The 23370-nt window shown below is 38.1% G+C and overlaps 2 protein-coding genes and 2 pseudogenes across 4 annotated transcripts; 2 read left to right on the top strand and 2 right to left on the bottom strand.

The window, feature by feature from the left end:
• Window positions 1-3966: 3966 nt before the first annotated feature.
• Window positions 3967-7854, top strand: LOC143538895 (uncharacterized). Of its 3 annotated transcripts, none has more exons than XM_077032339.1 (4): window positions 3967-4116; window positions 4413-5071; window positions 5724-5844; window positions 5931-6873. In XM_077032339.1, the coding sequence occupies exons 2-4, from the start codon at window positions 4427-4429 to the stop codon at window positions 6485-6487; spliced, it is 1323 nt and encodes a 440-aa protein (XP_076888454.1). In that variant the 5' UTR covers window positions 3967-4116; window positions 4413-4426; the 3' UTR covers window positions 6488-6873. The 3 variants fall into 3 exon arrangements, 2 of the variants coding, with proteins under 2 accessions (XP_076888454.1, XP_076888453.1); XR_013136331.1 differs by lacking the exon at window positions 3967-4116 and adding an exon at window positions 7572-7854 and having other exon boundaries at window positions 4360-5071; window positions 5931-6647; XM_077032338.1 differs by lacking the exon at window positions 3967-4116 and having other exon boundaries at window positions 4360-5071.
• LOC143538896 (dirigent protein 25 pseudogene) lies at window positions 7432-8159 on the top strand (annotated as a pseudogene).
• Window positions 8160-8998: 839 nt separating this feature from the next.
• Window positions 8999-10396, bottom strand: LOC143538893 (dirigent protein 24 pseudogene; annotated as a pseudogene).
• Window positions 10397-11419: 1023 nt separating this feature from the next.
• LOC143538908 (dirigent protein 16-like) lies at window positions 11420-12022 on the bottom strand. Its single transcript, XM_077032348.1, has one exon. It carries the CDS (start codon window positions 12020-12022, stop codon window positions 11420-11422), a length of 603 nt encoding a protein of 200 aa, XP_076888463.1.
• Window positions 12023-23370: the final 11348 nt, after the last annotated feature.

The following is a 23370-nucleotide window of genomic DNA, read 5'->3' as shown; positions in this document are numbered from 1 at the left end:
GCTAATTCCGAAATTGCCAATTATATAAAGGTGGCTACAGATTATTATTATTTTTATTATTATTATTGGAACGGCTAGTGGCTATAGATGTGTACTTAATACATATGCATTAAAATTATATATATCAATGAAATAAATAAGTTTTTATTATTGTGTATATATTTTAATTGAGGAAAAGGTTTTTGTTCGGTTAAAAGTACAATTTATTTTTGTCGCATATCGTCATATGCCTAATTTCCCATGACTTGAAATTTTGTTGGAGACTTCATTTGTACAGTTACATGTTTGTGGCGCCAATTCGCAAATAGCGCCAAATTATATCGGTCGTTGACCAACCAAATAAATATATATATTTGTGGGCACTTAAAAGTGATGCAACTAGAATCTACGAACCCTTATTTTATATAATGGGAAAATTTCCAGAATATCCTACTAATTATTAGGGGAAGATTAATGTATAAATGAAATTAACGTGTGAAAATCAAATATAGTAATTATATATACAAGTAGAATAGTTATGTAATTACATAATTATTTTATAATACAATTACATAATTACTCTACTTGATTCTCACGTTTAGCACGTTGTTTTCATTTGTATTTGATCCAAACCCCCAACTATTAATGGGGAAAGATTTTATTTTTGTTTTCATAAATAAAAGTTTTCAGAAATGTCTCTTACAAAAACATCTTTGACGATGTGTTAGGCCTCAACGTGTCTTTCATGACTTGTTAGCCTTTAACGCGTCTTTCAAGACATGTTTGCCCTATTAACTATTATTATTTAATATTACATTATTATAATTAATTTTACTCATATTTGGTTTATTAATAACTTGAAATACATAAAGTTTTATAAAGTTTCAAATATACCATTGAGACGTGCTTATTTTTATCAACGTGTTGGCAAACACTTTACTTAAAACGAGCCTTGTCAAACTTTATTAAACATTTATTAAACATTTTGATATTACTTTAACACTCGGTTTTGAATAAAATTTATGACAACATGTAGAAAAAATAAACATGTCTCAGCGACATATTCAAAATTATATATTACAGGTTATAAAAGAAAAACCAAATACGGATAGAATTAATTATAACAATGTAATATTAAAAAAAAACAATTAATAAGCCAAAATTGTCATGAAAGACGCGTTAGAGGCTAACATGTTGTAAAAGACACGCGTTGGAGGCTAACATGCCGTGAAAAACGCGTTTGGCGGCTAAACAGGTTGTGCAAAAACGCTTTGAGACCTAACACGTCGTCAAAGAGGTATTTCTAGGGGACCTTTTTGTAAAGTTTTATTTATGGGGACAAAAATTGGATCTCTCTTTATTAAGGAAACATTTTAAAAATGTTTCCTTATATAATTAATATCAATTTAATTGCTTGCAAAAAGGGATATGCTAGTTGTAACTTGGTGTACTTCTCGTCTTGGTTTTAAAAAGCGAGAGGTGAACAAAAGTGATGAGGTCTAAAGCCGAAGCGCGAAGGCCAAAAAGCGAAAGCTTTTCGTATATGAGGCGTAAGGTTATTATATAATTTTTTTAAATATATATTTTATGTTTTTAGCATCCCAACTCTAAATGTAGCAATAAATAGGTTTTATATATGATTCAATATATAAATTATCTACATGTGCAACCTAAAAAACATGTTTTACAACATTTTGATGCATAAAAACGACATCTATACGAAAGGCGCTCGCTTCGGGTTCGCCTCGGCTTCGCCTCATGCCGCTTTTTGCCTAAAAATAGCGCCTCACTCTCGCCTTTTGAACATTGCTCGTCTTGAGTAGGCAAAAGCGATGAAGCTCTCGCCTTAGGTCGCCTCTCGCCTCAGGCGCGCTTTTTTAAACCAAGCTTCTCGTATAGGTGGTTGTGTGTTTAGATACCGCAAAGTGAATGTACAGTGATTTAAGAATAGAGTGGATGGTATACGTCCGCTGAAAAATAATTAATTTAATTAGACTCAGTGACGTAGCCAGATACTTTAATCTATGATTTTAGAAAATTTCAATGGACGGCGACCGATTGTCTATCACTTTTGTTTGGGCTTTCTACGGGTTCAATGTTGAAATTTCTACAGATACGATGTCAAAACACTTGAATATAACTCTAAAAAGAAGTTTGTATGCGTTCGGTCGATTCTGCTCCCAAAAGCTTCCTACGCCCCTGATTAGATCGTTGTCATCATGGGCGAAGCTTATACATGGATTCGAGGCTCCCCCTTATCTCAGTAGTATAAATTTACACGTTTTTGTTTGAAAATTGTGATCCCCTTTCCCTTCTTTTTTCGTACAACCTTCGCTAATTGCGTTATTATAAATTCCAGTGTTTCTTTTCATAATTCTGTTAATCTCTAATTATCATAAAACTTCCAAACTTAAGGAGACTCAAATCAATAATCTTTTGTTTGATAAATCCTCAGGAGTAATGTTTGTTTTATATCGCAGTTGAATACGGGATAAAAAAACATAGATGATCACATATTCAGTCCATTTAGTTCGATTAAGAAGCGGAATTGTCCACTTACGAACCTCTTCTTCTTTGTTTTGCTTTTTTATCGATATGATTTTGTTTCGAGCTCTTGATCTTGAAAAACATGGTACGGGTGAAATCTATTGGCCCAAATCTTGATTAACACACACCTAATACTAGATTGATACTAAACATAACTATTGACCTTTTTTATTAATAAACTTATAAAACTCGATACATAGATGAATATACCACTAGACCTATATTTATATTATATTCTAACTCAAGCTCTATTAAATCACTAAACAAACCACATCGATAACCCTAACCATAAATTAAAATTATATTTAATATATTTATTTTCAAACATCTGTAATCTTTCTAAGACATGTTTCAACTAAGAATTGTTCGCATAGACAAAACTCGTCTTGATGAAGAAGCTTTCCACCCATTAATAAGGAATACTTTGTTCTCTCTCAACCGATGTGAGACTTGCAAATATGTTCATATATTGCTTTTGTGTTGGTAAGTTTTTAGGTGTATATTACTAAAAAACCTAGATTGTGTAACATATATATGGATGCCATTTATTATAAGAGCATCCATAATGGTTGGAGTCGTTTACTAATCTTAACAACTTCACATCAACACCACTTTATTCTCTCTCATATTCTCTTTTCCTTTCTCTCTCACAATAGAGTTTGCAATTGTTCGTCAATCCAAACAGTTTGTTTTCTTTCTTCCATGTGACCACCTCCAATAGTGAACATCAGTTTACGGGTTTCGTTTGCAATCCAAATGGTAGCTACATCAACACAATTGAAGATGCTCTAAGTGTACAAAATGATATTTTTAGAGATGTGTAACGCAAATGGTATATATCATAACACGATTCGTGTACCATACATTACACACAAATATAAAAAAGATACGCAAATACAAACAATCCATCCTCAAATATGATTCGTATATCATGTATTATTAGAGTATGAGAAAAAAAACTTCTAACAATAAAAACGTATTAAAAACAGCTTGTTGAATTTATAATTTTACGTATCATTTAATTCTTACATGTTTCTACATATTGTTACTGCACAAAACTCTTGTTATATGAGTTTAAATATATATATATATATATATAGCATGTATGTAACTTTATATATATCTAGAACATATTATCATATCATAAAGGTTTATAGAAGCCATATAAGATGATAATAACTACTTTAACTAACTTGTAACTCTTGCACGATTTACGCGGGTGTCTACTTTATAAACGTCACCTTGTATTCATTTCTTAATTAAATGAAACTTGGTTTCTACTTTCTACAGTTATCAAGCTCTTTGACCAACACAACAGAAACAGAAAGAATATTATTATACATACCTTTTGGGCAAAACAGCCTACAGTCATTTCATCATTTAACCCCATCATATTAACAACCCTAATTTCTCTTTCTCACTAATATCCAATTCAATTCAATTCAATTCAATTACGCCGCCACATCATTCAATTCCACTGTTAATTCATAATTCAATTAATCTTCTGTTTGATTAATACTTAATTAATCACGCTTCATTACGGGATCATAATTGGATTAGGAAGCCGAAGAATCATTCCACTTACGGTTTGTTTTTTTTTAATATATTTTTATCAATTTAATTTCATTTAATTTACTTTCAAGTTCTTGAAGAACATGTGAAATTGATTAAGTTTGATCATCATATTGCTTAATTGGTGTGACTCTGTTTTGCTTTCGTGTTCGTCAAGTGACTATTGAATCATTATGTGTTTATTCAATTATTCATGATGATGTTATTAAATTAGGTTACATTATTATTATTATTATTAATTTCTGGAAAAATTATTATTCGTATTTCATTTAGGGCTCAAATTCATATTAACAATTCAATTCTCATGAATTTAGGTTTTATATTGTTGATGATGATGTCAACTGAACACAATAATCGAGGTGTAATTGCAAAATTGATGCGTTTTGACACGTCACCGCCACGTCAGCAGAAGCAAGTTTACGGTCGGTCACGAGTATTTACTGAGAATTATCTACAGAAGTCTGCTTCTATAGGTTCACATGAGAGGAAATCAAGAATAATTAGGCAAAAGCTAAGAAACGAGAAGAAATCAAAACGTATTGAAGAAAGAAAAGATTTGGTTTTGAGACCGAATTTAGGGAATGTTAAACAGGAATCTCGACCGTTGTTTTTACAAGATTCGCATACGGGGTGGGAATATAAGAAGCGGCTTCTAGAAAGATCCAAAAGGACCAAAGTTTGTCAAGAAAATTGGTTTAGTAAACCGGTTTGTAATCTTGAATCAAAGCAAAGATTAGAGATGGTAACACGTGTTAATATCGGCAGTTATGATGGTTGGAGAGAGAACTCGGTTACCAAATTACCAGTATCCAAACAGTCTAAATCTGTTAATAGATCAGCTGGTACCAACACGAAGTTAAAGAACATGTCCTATGGTGATTTGGGACTGAGCTCTGTGGATCCTGATAAAAACGCGTCTGCGAACTCACAGGCTGCTGAGTTTTCGTGTTCTTTTGACATGTCATATGAAAAGGTAATACACGTTTTGCTGTTATTCTATCATGTTAATTAGGGGCGTTCATTATTCGGTATAAACTGAATAAACCAAAAGGCGAGCCAAACCAAATTCCTATTTAATTATGAAATTTTGACTTCGGTTATAACTGAATGACCTGAATTAACCGATTAACCGGATATCCATGATAATTTGTATATATGATATATCTAGTATTTCACAAGCTTTTCTCAGCCATATGTTTCAAAATCCAACTCCAATTTTTTTATACTATCATAATTAATCTTTGTATAATACTTTAAGTTAGTTATATAAGTTGATTAAAAAGTTATACCACATTAACTTGTCATTATATAATAATTAATTACACTAGTAACTTAATAAGAATATTATTCAAAATTAACTTATCTTTATATATTATTAATGCATTTTAATAAAAACTAAAGAAGTAAAAAATTAGTTAGAAAAATCAATTTGGTGGAAATCAGTTGATTTAGTTTTTGATCAAACGAACCGAATTCTTATCTGGTTTGGTTTCACAAGTATCTTATTTGGTTTGGTTCGGTTTTCGTTTACGATCGAATAAAATTCCATAACCGAATAAACTAAACCAATATTGTTATTTGGTCAATGGTCAATTTTGACTTCATATTTCACATAATCTTTACAGGAATTGCCACGTGAAGAGGGAGATACGGGTGAAGCTTATCAGCCGAGTCCAAATTCAGTTTTGGAACAGGACAATTCATCAAGCTCTGAAAATGGTGAGAGTGTGTGCGCCGATCTTAATGGTTAGTTTGTTTAAAACAATTATTGTATGTTCAAAATCTTTGTATGCATTTGTATAATAATCTAATATTATTATTAAATACCTTAGGTTTATGGATGAAGCTTCAACTTCTAAAGTCTGAATCAGAAGAAAACCAGTCTAACAATTCAGAATCGGTGGTTTCAATTAGTCAAAACACGAAACCTGTTAGATTCCTCGGACCGAAAGAAAGTCAACAGTTTGCGTATCTAGTTGACGTGCTAAATGAAATGGGATTGCAAGGTGACAATGTAGAGTTAAATTTTGAAACATGCATGCCAGACCCTGTAATATTCAAAACATTAGAGAAGAAATATGAGAACCAAAACTCATGGAGTAAAGCCGATAGACGGCTCTTGTTTGACTGGATAAACTTAGGGTTGACTGAGGTTGTTCGGTCAAAGTCTTTGAGGAGAAGAATGCATAATGGTTTGAGGAGAGATGTGGTTGAAGAAGAACTGTGGAATATGTTACTTAGTCAAGAGAAAAAAGTCAATGTTGACTTATCTAAGAACGCGCGTTGGGCGGAACCGTGGTTAGATTTGCAGGATGAAGTGGATTCAATTGTTGTAGAGATTGAAGATTTTTTATTTAATGAGCTTGCAGCAGAGTTTATTACTGTTTGATGATTGTTTAGAATTCTTTTTGTAAAAATAGGTAATGAGTTGGGCACCCGGGCTCGCCCTTTTGTTGAACCATGGTTCAGTGTGGTCCGGGTATATAGGCTATGGTTATAGACTATAGAGATTGTTTGCTTGTAATATAAGGGTGTATAGAAGCATATATGTTTTGTCATTCTTTTAGATATGAGTGAATAAAAGTGAAGTTTGGTTTGATTGACTTAATAGTACCGGTTTTGGTCCATTTTGTTTTATATTTTTTTTACTTTTCGGGAAAAGCTGGATCTAAACCGGGTAAAATTTATATGCCAAAATGGGTTTGGATCAAACCGGGTTCGGTTAAAATGGGTGAGTAAAATAAGTTTGAGTCAAAATGGGACGTTTTAGAAAGTAACAATTTGGTTCGCACCAAAATGGTTGTGACAAATGAGTTGTTTAAAAAGAAAATTCAGAATGGGTTCTACGCGCAGGCAACTAGTGGCAATAGGTGGAAGTGACAGTTGCATGACGGTAATGATGATGGTGGTGGCAATACAATGGTGCGGATGGCATTTGCTCTACACCTTTGTACCATAGGCAAATCCCACATCATTGTGTTATGTTTTGTCTACAAGGGAGATATTGGGCCATAAATAATGTCCCGCCTCAATATCACAAATGCATATGGGGGGGGGATGCTTTTGGATAAGAACAGGTGTGCTCGAGTAGGAGTAGTACGAGGATTGGTAACCCATGGAAGTCATCACAACACCAAAAAACAAATTTGTAATTTTTGTAGGCAAAACGGACAATATTGATTAGTTTGAGAAGCTAAATATTACAGCTGGTGGTGTAGGAAAAAAAACATATCTAAGTTATAACTAAATCACTATGGACTCCAAGACCATTGAGTCAATATCCTAACTGCACCACTGTTGGCCAGCATAACATATGATGCACACATTAAATATTAAATCCATTCTTGAAGTTTCTACCAATGGGAACCTTAGTCAAATTAAGTGTTTACATACTGATCAATCTAGCTCCTTGGCTGCACCAATCTCTACACAACCTGAACCACACCACACCCTAGTGTTTTACATGCATGAAGTCCTAGGCAGACCCAACCCCTCGGCTCGAGCCGTGACAGGCATAGTCAACAACCCAACGGTCAAAGGTCTACTCCCATTCCCCAAGCCCAATGGTGTTGTCCTCCCGGTTCAACCAACCAATGACGAAAACATAAACATCCCTTTCTTCATTGGTCTTGTGTGGGCCCATAACTAATGTGTTTCAAACCAGGACCCGAGGGATCCAAATGACCTTCGGCCCTAGCCTTCGACATCTCATGTTTGGGACCATCACGGTCTTTGATGATGAGTTGACCGAAGGGCATGAGTCTGGGTCCAACTTGATTGGGAAGGCACAGGGGTTTTATGTGGCTAGCTCTATAGATGGTAATAGCCAATGTGTCTTGTTTACGGTTATGTTTAAGAGTGGAAATTACATAGATAGCCTTAGCTTTTTCGGTGTTCATAGGACAGGGGTGTCCGAGTCTCAACTAGCCATCATGGGTGGAACTGGGAAGTATGTGAACGCGAATGGTTATGCGACAGTTAAGAATGTTCGACTGGTCAATGAGCAGGCCACTTATGGAGGGGAGATCGTGCTTGAAATTTTAATTTATGTTACATATTAATTAAACCATACTATATATTTCATTAATGTTATTTAAGATACAACGAAACTCAATATTCTTATTTGGCACGAGATTGATTTCATAAATAACATTTTCCATCATCATATATATATTACATGCATAATATATGGTTGGTAATGTAGGGATTTTTTTATAAGATATGTTTAGTTTGTTTAAGTCGAATCATGCATTGTGAACCAGACTGGACCGGAAACAAGGGAATGCACCGACCGAGGACTGGACCTCTAGGGGTCGGTCTAGTTTGGGCTAGACCGCTTTTGTTTGGGCTGCATTTCTTGGGTTGGAAATTCAGTCTCATAAACTATACAAATATATTCATGATTCGGTGTGTGAAATCACTATGCCGTTGTAAGCCAAAACCGTGAAATCATTTAAACTGCCAGTAACCATTTGGTTTGGTTGGGTTTTATTTTTAAAGGTTTGGTTGGCTTACATTGGTAAAAGACCGTTACTAATGATTTGACTTATTATTCGACATGAAAACTATTTTAACTTATTTTGATCTTCAAACTCGTATCTACTAAGAGTGCCAAATTATTAATGAGGCCGACAGACACCCTGGGTAGTCGGTTTTTCTTTATTTTATCAGTAAGTGATCATTCAAGAACACACAAGCGAAAAATGTCACCTAAAAAAATTATTAATGTTAACACCGTAGTCATAATCTTTACCCAACTCATATGGTATCTTATATAGAAAGAAACCAATATTATAAGTTTTAAAAATACACAAGTAACACCTTTTGATTACAGATCACTTCTAAGTACAAAAAAAGAAAGTACTAAAACCACAAACAAAACCACATGACACGCACAAACCTAGTGGAACATGTCTATGGTGTGGTGAGGTAGACATTAACATGAACAATGGTCTCAACACCATCAGTGGTGTGTTCATCAACTTGAGGCAGACTCTCAATAGTGGCATACCCTTTAGCCTCCTCATACTTCCCAGTCCCACCAATCACCGCGATATGTGATATCTCTGAAGCTGTCCTATGAACCCCGAAAAAGCTAATTGTATCATCCACCTCGTGATCACTACCGTGAAATAATGTCGTTAGCGCAAACGTGTGGCTACTCCCGTCTAACGAGCTTGAAAGGTAGAAACCCTGCCCTCGGCCTAGCACACCGGTTCCTAGTTCGTGCCCCTCGGTTAATTCATTGTCGATGACGGTTATTGAACCGAACATGAGTTGTTGGAGTGTTATGCCGGCTGGGAGTTGACCGGCTGCAACAAATGGTAGGTTCTTTCCACCGTTGACAACGTTGTTGTTCCCCGTGTTTTGGAGGATGGTGTTGGAGTTAGGGTTGCTTGGGTTGTTACCGTTGAAACCGGCTAAGAATGGGAGGTTATTGTTGTTAACTATACCGTTAATGTTGTTTAATGGGACACCGCCGGTGATGGGGAACACTTGGCTATTAGGAGTTGAGAAAGGTACAACGTTAGCGTCTGAATTCGCTACGATACCTGTAACCACTCTACTTGTAGCGTGAGACCCTCCTAGGACATCATGCATAAAGAAACTTAAAGTCGGGTGGTCCCCACCTGCAACAACACCACTGCCGGCGGCAAGAGTACTTGCCCCTCCTGTAGGTGTAGCACCTACAGGGGTAGTTACTGGTGCCCCCTTGGTTGTGGGTGCGGCTACAGTAGGTGCTACTGTAGTTGGTACCGGGGTGGTCAGACCTGTCACTGGTGCTTCTGCACCAGTGGTAGGAGTTTGACCATTTGGTGTTGTAGGTGTCAAATCTTCCACGGGTGTGTCAGTCTCATCTACTGGACCAGTTGTATCTGGCTCGCTGGTTGGTAGTGGGGCCACTGGGGTTACATCGTTTGTCGTATCAAGTAAGATGCGGGTCCCATTGGAGCATCCTAGAGATATGGCTAGCAAAAAGATGCAAATTGTGGTTTTGAAAATGGTGGAAGTGATATTAGCCATTTGGTGTGGTATGTTTTTGATGGCAAAGGGATGATGTGTGTGTTTTGATGTTGAAGGGGGCTAGGCATATATAGTGGTGGTGTGATGATACAATATAGAGTTGATGAAGTTGATGGAGTTGTTTGGTGCATAGATGATGGGGTGTTTTGGTTAAACAACTACTTTATGGATTTATTTGGTTTATATGAACTGCCCAATATAGATTATGGATTTATGGCTTACTTTATTTTTATACATTTCGAATTATATAACTGGACTCTTTTGTCCGTAAGTATATTTTACAATAATAAATAATAATGAAGTTTATGAATGGTCTGCATTAGACTTCAGGGGATGTGAAGACGGACAATTTGACAAAAGTAATGTTGGCATCCATACAAAGTCTAAACATCGGTGACAAGTTATAGTTAGTATTGGTTTAAAACTAGAAATACTAGTATGATTATCAAGCTATATATAAGTAGATATTTATGGTTAAAATGTGAAAATAAACCTGTATTTAAAACTTTTTGCTCTATTTGATAAGTTGAGACATGAGATCTATTCTCGTTTTTGGGGTTTCATCTTTATCTTTATATATTTATCTTAAAAAATTATATATTATAATGTAGATTTACACTATACATTATAATGTGACACATCCTATGATACGATAATAGTGTGTAACAAATGTGACAAAGGTAATATAATACATCAGAACAATTAAAAAAATGTTATTTGTTTAATTAAATAGATTGTATTCATGCATGTATTGTTACGTAGCTTTATGAATCATACAAAGAACTGTGGGGCAAATCTTTTCCAAATAACGTGAACTACTATATAACCTTATAAATGATTTTACTTATAAGATTTTATTGATATGGTTGGACAAAGTTACGAGAAAAGTTAACCAAAGAAATTGATACATCACTTGTTATTGATACTGAATAAAAGTTATGAACCAGTCTGATTTTGTACTTTATATAATTGACAAGTTAAACATAAAAGAAATATAATAATAAGTTACATTTACAGTATAATTGTAACATTATGTTTGATGATAAATAAAAATACAGAACTATCCATTTTACGCTCAAACGCATGTTCACTTAGCTTGACCCGCTTCAATTCGGTCTTCAGATGGCAACATGGCATTATGCCAATTCATATACGCTCTTTTGGTTAGGCAATTCCATATCTCAACCTAGGTAAACATCTACCAAAAGAAAACTATCCGATCCTCCATGTTTCTGTACACTTTTGGATCTAAGTTTAATTGTGCGAATGAATAGTCCGCTTTGTACTTATATATACCTCAACCTAGGTAAACATCTACCAAAAGAAAACTATCCGATCCTCCATGTTTCTGAACACTTTTGGATCTAAGTTTAATAGGCTTTATCGTCGCATATCCATTGGCGCCTTCGTACTTCCCTGAGCCCCCAATGATCGAGACATGTGACACCGAATTTATATGTGCTTGATGCAAACCAAAAAACCTTAATTCATCTTTAAACTCATTATCAACAAAGCTTGTTGTCATTGCCATCATTTGGCTGCTTCCATTTTCCAAACTAGCAACATACATTCCTTTGGCTTTGCCCAATAATGTCATGCCATAGAGATTTGTTTTGTCTAGTAAATCAACATCAATGGTGTTGACCATACCAAACTCTAATTCTTCATGGAGGATATCCGATGCAGAAAAGGATATCCTAGTTCCAGTTCCAATTCCAGCCAATCCAAATGGTTGGCTCGGGATGGAATTGGAATCAGAAACTGGGATTCCGCCTACAGGAGGAAAAAGACCTAAAGGTTTAGAGAAGGGAATTGGTTGTGTGTTGATTTGGTTTGTTGGAGGGGTGGTTGGAGGGTGGTATATGGTGGAGTTGAGTATATTTGGCATGTAGAAAGTCATTGTTTTGGGGTGGTGGTGGTGGCGACGCCTTGGTGGTGGTGGTGGTGGTGGGATGCCGCCAAGGGTTCGGGCGTAAGGCGATCGGATAATGGTGGTGAATAGCAACAAGAAGAAACAAGCTAGAGGGGTTAGCTTGAAAGGGGGTTTGGGCAGGTCCATAGAGAATCTAAGAGGGCTTTGTACACTGTTTTTAGATGCATAAATAGGTGAAAATTAGAAGGAATATTATGGTGGCTTTGGTTTCATAGTGGGGTGGTTGTTGAATGTTGATGCAAGATTATGAAAATATGTCAAGCATGCATTATTTGTATATTTATTTGTATACTTGCTCCTTTAATAACACTATTACCATCAAGTGTATTTTCTTTATTTATTCAATAACCAATTTTAGAAGAAATAATTGGTGGGAAAATAAACCAAACCAACTACTTCACATTTTATTTATAAATTGTAATTTTATATGTTTGATTTTTTTGTAAATTATATATTGATTTAGAAATTATACCTTTAAAGGATGAAATTATTGTGTTTGTCACAGGGAAAAAAAGGTGATCGGAAAAATATGATCTGAACCTACCTGATATGAACCCATATACATAAAGAGAAAAATAAAATATTATTTAGCGGGTGCTGCTAAACGTACCTCCGTTACTCTAACTTTACTAAATATACCCCCCTCTTTTAGTGTTTAGGAAATACAATTCAAACATCTTATTTTCCTTTTTTATAATTTATATACCATATTATTTTGTGACGTTAATATCTTTCAAAAAAAATACAATAGAATATATGATTGGGAAAATATGCATCATATATATCTTTCAAAATAATACATATATATGATACATCTTTTACAATATTAAGTTTGCTTTAATGATATACAATATTTTCTTATACTTTTGGTAATATACTAACTTGTTAAGCAATCACAATATTCTCTAAATATATGTATATTGTTCACCATTTATATGAACACAAGAGCTCCAGTTCAGTATTTTACAAAATCATTCTAGTGTACAACAAGGAGAATTCATGCTTTTAGACAATTCATTGGTTTATTGAGACTAAAGGATATAACATTTTCTACAGACGAGGTATATTTTTTTTCACGCCGAAATTATTGTTATTAGTTTGGTTTATTTTCTTTTGTTGGTGTTGAAATTGGGGAAAGTGAATACGGTACGTATAACCTTAGATGCCAAACCCAACGACGTAGTTTTGATTAAATACTAAAATCAATTTTATTTCATGTTTTCCTCTCTTCTTCCTCCCATCGATCCATAAATCTTGCGGGTTTTCTCCAGGGTCGTAATCTACGAGGATATTCAATAAGGCATCGACCTAACTTGAAAAGCCTTATTAAAAAGAATTGCTTATGCAGTTTCTATCACGAAGCAAAATAAAAGCACAAAAATCTTCTTCCCAATTCCCATCTCAAAGCACAATAATAAATTAATAATCGCACCCTCATAGTATTAATTGATATGTTATGTGAAATTCAAAATCATAATTACTTATGATTATGAACCGTGAGGTTTCCTATTTCATTACCACAATTAAAATTACTCACAATGTCATACCCTCAAAATCCACTAACGGAGTTTTACCGTCAGAGGGTGTGAACTAACAGGATCGGATTCATTAGTTATAATCAAACCATAAAACAAAGTTTCAAAACCATGAAAACGTTTACGAGTATTTAAATGCGGAAGCGTAAAAACCATAAAAAAAATGTTGCGTCACGCAGGACGACATAAACCCAATGATAACAGTTTTCAAATAGTTTGCATAACAAAAGCGTTTTCAAGCAATACATGATCCTATACCGCGCGCCCGCCTCGGCTACCTGAGAATAACATACTAAAAGTGTCAACACGGGGTTGGTGAGTTCACAAGCTTATATCAATAAAGCGTTACGTTTGCGTTCAGCGTTTTGCGTTTAGCGTTCAGGGTTTTGCGTTTAGCGTTGCGTTTAGCGTTCAGCGTTACCAGATAGTGTTATGTCAATTATATATTTATAGGTAGCTAGCCTATAAAACAAGTATTACTAAGTGTTCGACACCGAAGCTGACTGTTTATCATTTGCCTTGCCACCAGGTCTATCCCGACCATGGTATGTGTTTAGCCAAGATTACACCCACTCGACCTCCAGTCGAGTTTAGCGTTGGGTGGGGTTTGTCAAACCCAGTAGTACTACTCAACAATGACTCGCTATTATCCAATATTAAACGGTTCGATGTGAATGAAGGACTTTAGTTATTGCGTTTGTCACTTAGTCTTTACAAGTGATATATAATTTATATTAACAAAATCTTAAATGCGTTTTCGGAGTATGTTATCTCCCCAAGTGAAAAGCGTTTGAAAATAGTTTAGAGGGGTAAGTGAACTCACTGTTTGCGAATAATTCCCAAAATAAATCACCAAAGGATGCGCGTCACAGAAAAACTCTCGCTAGCGTTCTAAAACAACAAAGAGATTTTTCTAAGTGTCGGAACTATTATCGAGTCTCTAGACTCGGCACATAATACCTATGCACACAATGTGTTTCGTGTTTCGTTTGTGAATAGCGTGTGACTTTAACAAGTACATTCGTGATACATTACATGTGTGAGCAATTATTTACGTGTCATGTATTAATAATGTACATCACTAGCAATTACTCCCCGTAAGGGCAATTTGGTCACACATAACAATTAACTAGCAATTATTCCCCGCAAGGGCAATTTGGTCAAAACACGACAACTATTTAGCAAGTATTCCCCACAGGGGCAATTTAATCAAAACACGACAACTATTTAGCAAGTATTCCCCACAGGGGCAATTTGGTCAAAACATAACAATTATATAGCAAGTATTCCCCACAGGGGCAATTTGGTCAAAACATAACAATTAACTAGCAATTATCATGTTTCATGCATTTTCACAAAATTCAGCAGCTAGTTTCACCGAGACAGAAATTCCACTTGAAAGATTGTACTATTCCACCGATCATAGCATCTCAATTAATTTACCAAAAATCATCACAAAAGCATATATGTGTTAGGTTTCCAGAACATATTTTGTTGTATTTTTATTCCATATATATTTCTCATAATGATCAATTTACCACAGCAAACTCATAACAGTCAAATTTATGCGCAACAGAAAGTTATTTGCAATTCCCGTTAAATGAAAAATCCAAAAAATGCAAGACCACTTGGGTTAGGTTCCTAACTCAACAAGTCAACTTCCAGAAGTGGAACCAACCCAATTGGTCTTGTAGTTCATGAGATATAACATTTACAAAACAACCTAACAGCAGGTCAAACAACTCAGCTTTGCACAATGTTTTTGTAAAATCATAAAGGTTAACTTTTACACGTTCAAAAATTGCAAATTTACATTCTTTAGAAACTAGACTCATCCTAGTTTACTGTAGTATCAATAATCTCAACCAATTTTCACATTTACACCACGTTACAGTCAATTAAACATCAGCAACATAATCTGTCCAGAAATTGTTTGCATCCAAACTCAATATATTAACTATCTATGGACCATAATCCGTTCATATAACATTCTAGACACCATAACCATCATCCATGAATATCAATTACACCATACATACATGGTTAGGGTTTTAGTTGATCTCAAAATCAAAGACACAACAATTAACATGTAATAATATCAATTCTAGTTATCAAATCATCATCAATACATCATCAAATCAAACAAAGATCATATGAACACAATATATGAAATTTCCAGATTTTAGGGTTTATAATTATACCTTCAAAAGCACAAAAATAAGCAAGAGGAAGGTAGAAGATGACTAGAATCGGGTGTAGGAGGCTTCAATTGTGAAAAACAAGATCAAAAACCAAAAGATATGTGTGTGTGTGTGAGCCGATCGTGAGGAGGGGGAAGGGGGGCTGGCCGTCGGTTTTGGGAAGAGGGAGAGGGAGGAGAGGTTAGGGTTTATATTTATTAATAATAATAACATGTTACACTTTAGTCCCTCAACTTCTAGTTTGTACTTTTCTAGCTTAAATAACTAGTTCTAGCACATTGAGTTAACGTTTATAACAATGTTATCACATAACACATAAGTCTAACACATAATTATCACATAATTATTGTTTTGACGTTTTTCGTTTATTCACCAATTGTTTGCGTCAACTCGTTTGCGTTTCGGTGCAATTCCCGAAAGACTACACATATAGTAAGTGTCAAGCGTCATTTAAACCCTAGTTTAAATGTAATGAGGTGTGCGTTATAGATTCAGTGATCTTTAAGTTTAAATTGAGGGAGTTGAGTTAACGGAGTTAACCTGAAATTGACGATTGTCACAACATTCCCATGTTAAAGAATTTTCGTCCCGAAAATTTGAGTCAAGTCGTGATGAGTGTCTGAAAAAGTAAGAAAAATTTTCAGTTTGTCATATCATCCCCTAGTAGAAAGAAATTTCGTCCCGAAATTTAATTCATACCTCCGGTGATTTCTGACGGTTTGCCGGGTTTCGCGGTTTTCGGTGTTTGGTCAGCCCTTCAAAAAGGTGAGGATACTTTTTCATCATTTGATCCTCGCGTTCCCACGTGAACTCCGGTCCACGTCTCGAGTTCCAACGAACCTTAACGATTGGAATCTTGCTGTGCTTGAGTGTTTTGGTTTCCCAATCCAAAACTTCAACTGGTTCTTCAATGAAGCGTAGCTGTTCATCAACTTGCAGTTCGTCCAAAGGGACTACTTGGGTTTCATCAGATAGGCATTTCTTCAAATTGGATACGTGAAAAACATTGTGTACACTGCTGAGTTCCGCTGGTAAGTCCAGCCGGTACGCCACCGGACCAACGCGTTCCGTTATCCGGTAAGGACCAACATATCGGGGGTTGAGTTTGTTTCGCTTTCCAAAGCGAACCACACCTTTCCACGGTGAGACTTTGAGTAACACTTGATCGTTCACTTGAAATTCGAGAGGTTTTCGGCGCTTGTCAGCATAACTCTTTTGGCGATCTCGTGCTGCTGCCATGCGGTTTCGGATTTGAACAATCTTTTCCGAAGTTTCGAGTACCAGTTCTGGACCAGTGATTTGGCTGTCACCCACCTCTGCCCAGCAGAGAGGTGATCGACACTTCCGTCCGTACAGTGCTTCAAACGGCGCTGCTTTAATACTTGCGTGGTAGCTGTTATTATACGAAAACTCTACCAAAGGTAACTGAGGTTCCCAACTTTTTCCGAAATCCAATACACATGCACGCAACATGTCCTCTAAGGTCTGAATAGTTCGTTCACTTTGTCCATCCGTCTGAGGATGGTATGCTGTGCTCATATCAAGGCGTGTGCCTAGGGCACTCTATAGCGACTTCCAAAAGTGCGAAGTGAAACGGGAATCTCGATCAGAAATAATTGAGACAGGCACTCCGTGTCTAGACACTACTTCCTTCATGTAGACGCGAGTCAGTCTTTCCATTTTGTCCGATTCCTTAATCGCTATAAAGTGTGCCGACTTAGTCAACCGGTCAACAATCACCCAGATGGTATCGCATCCCGTCGTTGTCTTAGGTAAACCCGTGATAAAATCCATTGAGATGTGTTCCCATTTCCATATTGGAAGTTCCGGTTGTTGCAGCAAACCAGATGGTTTCTGGTATTCTATTTTGACTCTGGCACAAGTCAAGCATTTGCTCATGTAGATGGCAATGTCGGCTTTCATGTTTGGCCACCAGTAAAGCGCCTTTAAGTCGTGATACATTTTATCTGAGCCAGGATGGATAGAATATCGGGACTTGTGTGCTTCGTCCATCACCAGAGTTCTCAACTCTCCATACCGTGGAACCCAAATCCGGTTCTCAAAATATCGGACCCCGTCCGATTTGGTTTCAAGTTGCCTGTTCATGCCCCGCATGAGTTCCGATGGAAGATTATCATCTTTCAGAGCTTCAAGTTGTGCATCGCGAATCTGATCGGGCAAGTTGGTATGAATCGTGAGTTGCAATGCTCGCACTCGCCTGGGTTTATCGGTTTCTTTTCTGCTGAGAGCGTCGGCCACTACATTGGCCTTGCCAGGGTGGTACTTGATGGCACAATCATAATCTTTAAGCAGCTCGACCCAACGACGCTGTCGCATGTTCAGCTCCTTCTGATCGTAGATATGTTGGAGACTCTTGTGGTCGGTGTAAATGGTAAACTTGGTACCGTACAAGTAATGCCTCCATATCTTAAGGGCAAACACCACAGCTCCGAGTTCCAAATCATGGGTCGTGTAGTTCTTCTCGTGAACCCGTAGTTGCCGAGAGGCATAGGCTATAACCTTCTCGAGTTGCATCAGCACACAACCGAGACCTTGTATCGATGCGTCACAGTGTACCTCAAAATTCTCCGTTCCCTCGGGTAGGGCTAGAATAGGGGCGCTGCAGAGTTTGGTTTTCAACAGTTGAAAAGCGGATTCTTGCGCGTCACCCCAATTGTACTTAGTACCCTTGTGAGTCAAAGCGGTGAGAGGTTGAGCAATCTTTGAAAATCCTTCGATGAAACGCCGGTAGTAGCCGGCCAGTCCTAGGAATTGCCGCACCTCAGTCGGAGTCTTAGGTGCTTCCCAGTTTTTGATGGCCTCTACCTTACCGGGATCGACATGGATACCATTCTCGTTGATCACATGTCCTAAAAAGTGAACCTCGCGAAGCCAAAATTCGCATTTCGAGAGTTTTGCGTACAGTTGTTCCTTCTTCAACAGTTCCAGAATTACCCTTAAGTGTTCCTCATGATCAGCCTTGTCCTTGGAGTAGACGAGAATATCATCAATAAACACAATCACAAACTTGTCGACGTACGCCTTGCATACTCGATTCATGAGATCCATAAATACGGCTGGTGCATTGGTTAGGCCAAAAGGCATAACCGAAAACTCGTAGTGACCATACCGTGTTCTGAAAGCCGTCTTTGAGATATCTTCTTCGCGCACTCTTAATTGATGGTAACCAGATCGCAGATCGATCTTCGAGTAATAACTCGATCCTTGAAGCTGGTCAAACAGATCATCAATTCGGGGTAAAGGATAACGGTTCTTGACCGTCACCTTGTTCAACTCCCGGTAGTCGATACACATTCGGAAAGTCCCGTCCTTCTTTCTGACAAATAAGACAGGGGCACCCCATGGCGATGAGCTAGGTCGGATAAAACCCTTATCCAACAAATCTTGCAACTGAGTGGACAGTTCTTGAAGCTCCGCCGGTGCGAGCCGATACGGGGCTCGTGCTATGGGTGCTGCACCGGGTGTCAACTCGATTTGGAATTCGACTTGTCGAATAGGAGGGAGTCCAGGCAAATCCTCCGGGAATACTTCCGGAAAATCTCGCACGATCGGTATATCTTCGATTCGTTTCTCCTCCGCTGGTTTCTCGACAATATGCGCTAAAATTGCCGGATGACCCTTTCGTAGATACTTCTGCGCCTTCATGAGGGTGATGACGCTAGTTGTCATGCCGCTTCTCTCGCCCCGGATTGAAAAGATCTCGCCGGAAGGGGTAGTAATGTGGACTATCTTGTCGTGACATATAATCTCTGCTCGGTTCTCGGATAACCAGTCCATACCGACAACGACATCGAAACTACCAAGCGTAAAAGGTATGAGGTCGATATCAAAAATATGACCTGACAGTTTTAACTTACATCCCGCAAGTACATGAGTCGTTACTATAGTCTTACCGTCAGCTAATTTAACAGAAAATTTAGCATCTAACGGGGTTGGAGTTAAGTCTAAGAGTTGACTAAAGGCTTTCGACACAAAACTCCTATCAGCTCCAGTGTCAAACAAAACAGAAGCAAAATAATCGTTCACAGGGAACTTACCAGTCACCACGTACGGATCATTGCGGGCTTGACCCGACCCAATAACAAAAGCTCTTCCTTTACCATTGTTTCCACCACCACTGCCACTTCCATTACCTCCATTGTTGTCGTTCTGTTTCAGCTTGGGGCAGTCTTTCTTAAAATGTCCCTCTTGTCCACACTCAAAACATCCCTTGGTTGTCATGGGTGGTTTAGGAGCACCCTTTGCCGCGAGGTCTCCTCTACATTCCTTTGCCTGGTGACCCATCTTTCCGCATCTCTGACACTTGACACGGTCACACGGGCCAGCATGATGATAGTTGCACCTGTTGCACTTTGGATATTTCCCAGCATATCCGCTCGAACCCTGCCCGCTACCGTTGTTATTGTTGTTGTGACCCTGATTATTGAAGCTCCGAGTGAATTCGGGCTTGCGGTAGGGTTGTTGTTGCTGTGGGGGATTCGAGGATGAGGATCTGGTGTTGTCAAACTTTCTTTTTCCGCTGCTCGGGTTGCTGTGGCTGTTGTTGTCAGTGCTTGGGTTGTCACGGGCTTTGATGGTTGAACCCCTAGGTGGTAGCGCACCTTGGGTCACTGCTTGATCCGTCAGTTTGTGAGCTAACCGGATCGCTTGTTGAATCGTGGCTGGTCTAGAAGACATCACCATGCCCTGAATTTGCGGTGCTAACCCATCAATATACATTTCAATCATCTTACTCGGCGGGTCTACCATCCGTGGACACATCACGGCCAACTCGTGAGAACGGGTAGTGTAGGCTTCGATTTCTGAACCCACAATCTTCAATGACCAAAACTCTGATTCCAACTTTGCAATCTTCTCTCTCGGACAGTACTCTTCTCGCATCATGTTCTTGAACTCCTCCCAGTTCATAGCATTAGCCAGTTCCAACCCAAGGATCTGCACGTTGAATTCCACCAAGTGATGGCAGAATCTTCAAGTGTTCTAGTGGCAAATTTGACCCTACTGGCAGGGGGGCAATTACACATCTCAAACGCCGATTCGGCCTTCTCAGCCCAACGCAGGAAGCCTATAGCTCCCTCAGTGCCCTTAAACGAATTGGGCTTGCAATCCAGGTAGTTCTTGAAAGTACACGTTCCAGTCGGACCTCCAGCTTGATTCTGAACATGTACAGCTAGAGCTGCCGCCGCATGGTCATTCAATAAGGTCTGAAGTTCTGCTGCGGTTAAGTTGATGTTACCGTGCCCATGACCAGCGTTTCTTCCAGACATCTAGGTGTTATCATCCTTAGATGTCATCGTCTGAGGACACCTCTGAGTGTGCCTCTGGCTCAGCCGGTTCTTCCTCCGGTTCTTCTTCAGGTTCCTTCTCGGGATCTTCCTCGAGATCCTCCTCAGGCTCTTCTTCGGGATCTTCTTCGGGTTCCTCTTCAGGCTCTGCCTCAGGTTCGGCTGCGTTCTGAGCAATCTGCATTTGTAAGACATCGCAACGTTCTAAAGCTATCTCGGTTCGGGTCCTTGCTACTTGGAGTTGCTCTTGCAAGTCTATCATCTCGGCTTGCATCTTTCTCATAATCTTCATCTGTTGATCACTAGCCTCTTGCATTTCCTTCATTGCCGCTGTCATGCGGGAAATTTCCTCTTTAGTCTCGGTTCCATCTTTTAACAGTCCGGATACGTTCGCTCTCGTATAGCGCATGTAACCAACATCACGCTCTAAGCAAGAAACAAAAGCTGCATGTACACGCTCTACAGGTTCGGTTATGGGTGGTAGGGTGTTGGGGTAAGCAGGATGGTTCGGGTGAGGTAATGGGGGAACTTGTTCACGATAGACCATATGTCTGATCATATTAGGGTACCAATCCCAGCTAACTTCGTTTTCGTACATGCCTCCGGATAAGCGGTACCTCTTCGGTGCAGGAGCTTCGAGTTCCGGGACTACTCGGGGTGGCGATGCGGTAGGTAACTGCGGTTCCTTCCCATGAGCATGAGTCATCGGATCAGATGATGATGAGGGTGGCGTCGACATCCCTACAGGTAAGCCGTGTATGCGCGCGTATGAGTGAATGAGGTAAATAGATGAGATAACAAAGATTACACAAATATATGCAGTGCGTATCATTATAACTAATGGGTCGTCGCGGTTATAGTCTAGTATGCATGCAATTTCTAGTTCGCTATAACCAATGGATCTGATACCAATCTGTCACACCCTCAAAATCCACTAACGGAGTTTTACCGTCAGAGGGTGTGAACTAACAGGATCGGATTCATTAGTTATAATCAAACCATAAAACAAAGTTTCAAAACCATGAAAACGTTTACGAGTATTTAAATGCGGAGGCGTAAAAACCATAAAAAAAAATGTTGCGTCACGCAGGACGACATAAACCCAATGATAACAGTTTTAAAATAGTTTCAATAACAAAAGCGTTTTCAAGCAATGCATGACCTATACCGCGCGCCCGCCTCGGCTACCTGAGAATAACATACTAAAAGTGTCAACACGGGGTTGGTGAGTTCACAAGCTTATATCAATAAAGCGTTACGTTTGCGTTCAGCGTTTTGCGTTTAGCGTTCAGGGTTTTGCGTTTAGCATTCAGCGTTTTGCGTTACCAGATAGTGTTATGTCAATTATATATCTATAGGTAGCTAGCCTATAAAACAAGTATTACTAAGTGTTCGACACCGAAGCTGACTGTTTATCATTTGCCTTGCCACCAGGTCTATCCCGACCATGGTATGTGTTTAGCCAAGATTACACCCACTCGACCTCCAGTCGAGTTTAGCGTTGGGTGAGGTTTGTCAAACCCAGTAGTACTACTCAACAATGACTCGCTATTATCCAATATTAAACGGTTCGATGTGAATGAAGGACTTTAGTTATTGCGTTTGTCACTTAGTCTTTACAAGTGATATATAATTTATATTAACAAAATCTTAAATGCGTTTTCGGAGTATGTTATCTCCCCAAGTGAAAAGCGTTTGAAAATAGTTTAGAGGGGTAAGTGAACTCACTGTTTGCGAATAATTCCCAAAATAAATCACCAAAGGATGCGCGTCACAGAAAAACTCTCGCTAGCGTTCTAAAACAACAAAGAGATTTTTCTAAGTGTCGGAACTATTATCGAGTCTCTAGACTCGGCACATAATACCTATGCACACAATGTGTTTCGTGTTTCGTTTGTGAATAGCGTGTGACTTTAACAAGTACATTCGTGATACATTACATGTGTGAGCAATTATTTACGTGTCATGTATTAATAATGTACATCACTAGCAATTACTCCCCGTAAGGGCAATTTGGTCACACATAACAATTAACTAGCAATTATTCTCCGCAAGGGCAATTTGGTCAAAACACGACAACTATTTAGCAAGTATTCCCCACAGGGGCAATTTAATCAAAACACGACAACTATTTAGCAAGTATTCCCCACATGGGCAATTTGGTCAAAACATAACAATTATATAGCAAGTATTCCCCACAGGGGCAATTTGGTCAAAACATAACAATTAACTAGCAATTATCATGTTTCATGCATTTTCACAAAATTCAGCAG

The sequence above is a fragment of the Bidens hawaiensis genome, unplaced genomic scaffold (assembly GCF_021521415.1).
Source record: "Bidens hawaiensis isolate Kalapana, Puna unplaced genomic scaffold, B.hawaiensis_p1.1 tig00011760_1, whole genome shotgun sequence".
Classification (NCBI taxonomy): Eukaryota; Viridiplantae; Streptophyta; class Magnoliopsida; order Asterales; family Asteraceae; genus Bidens; species Bidens hawaiensis.
This window is presented reverse-complemented; position numbering and strand designations above follow the sequence as displayed.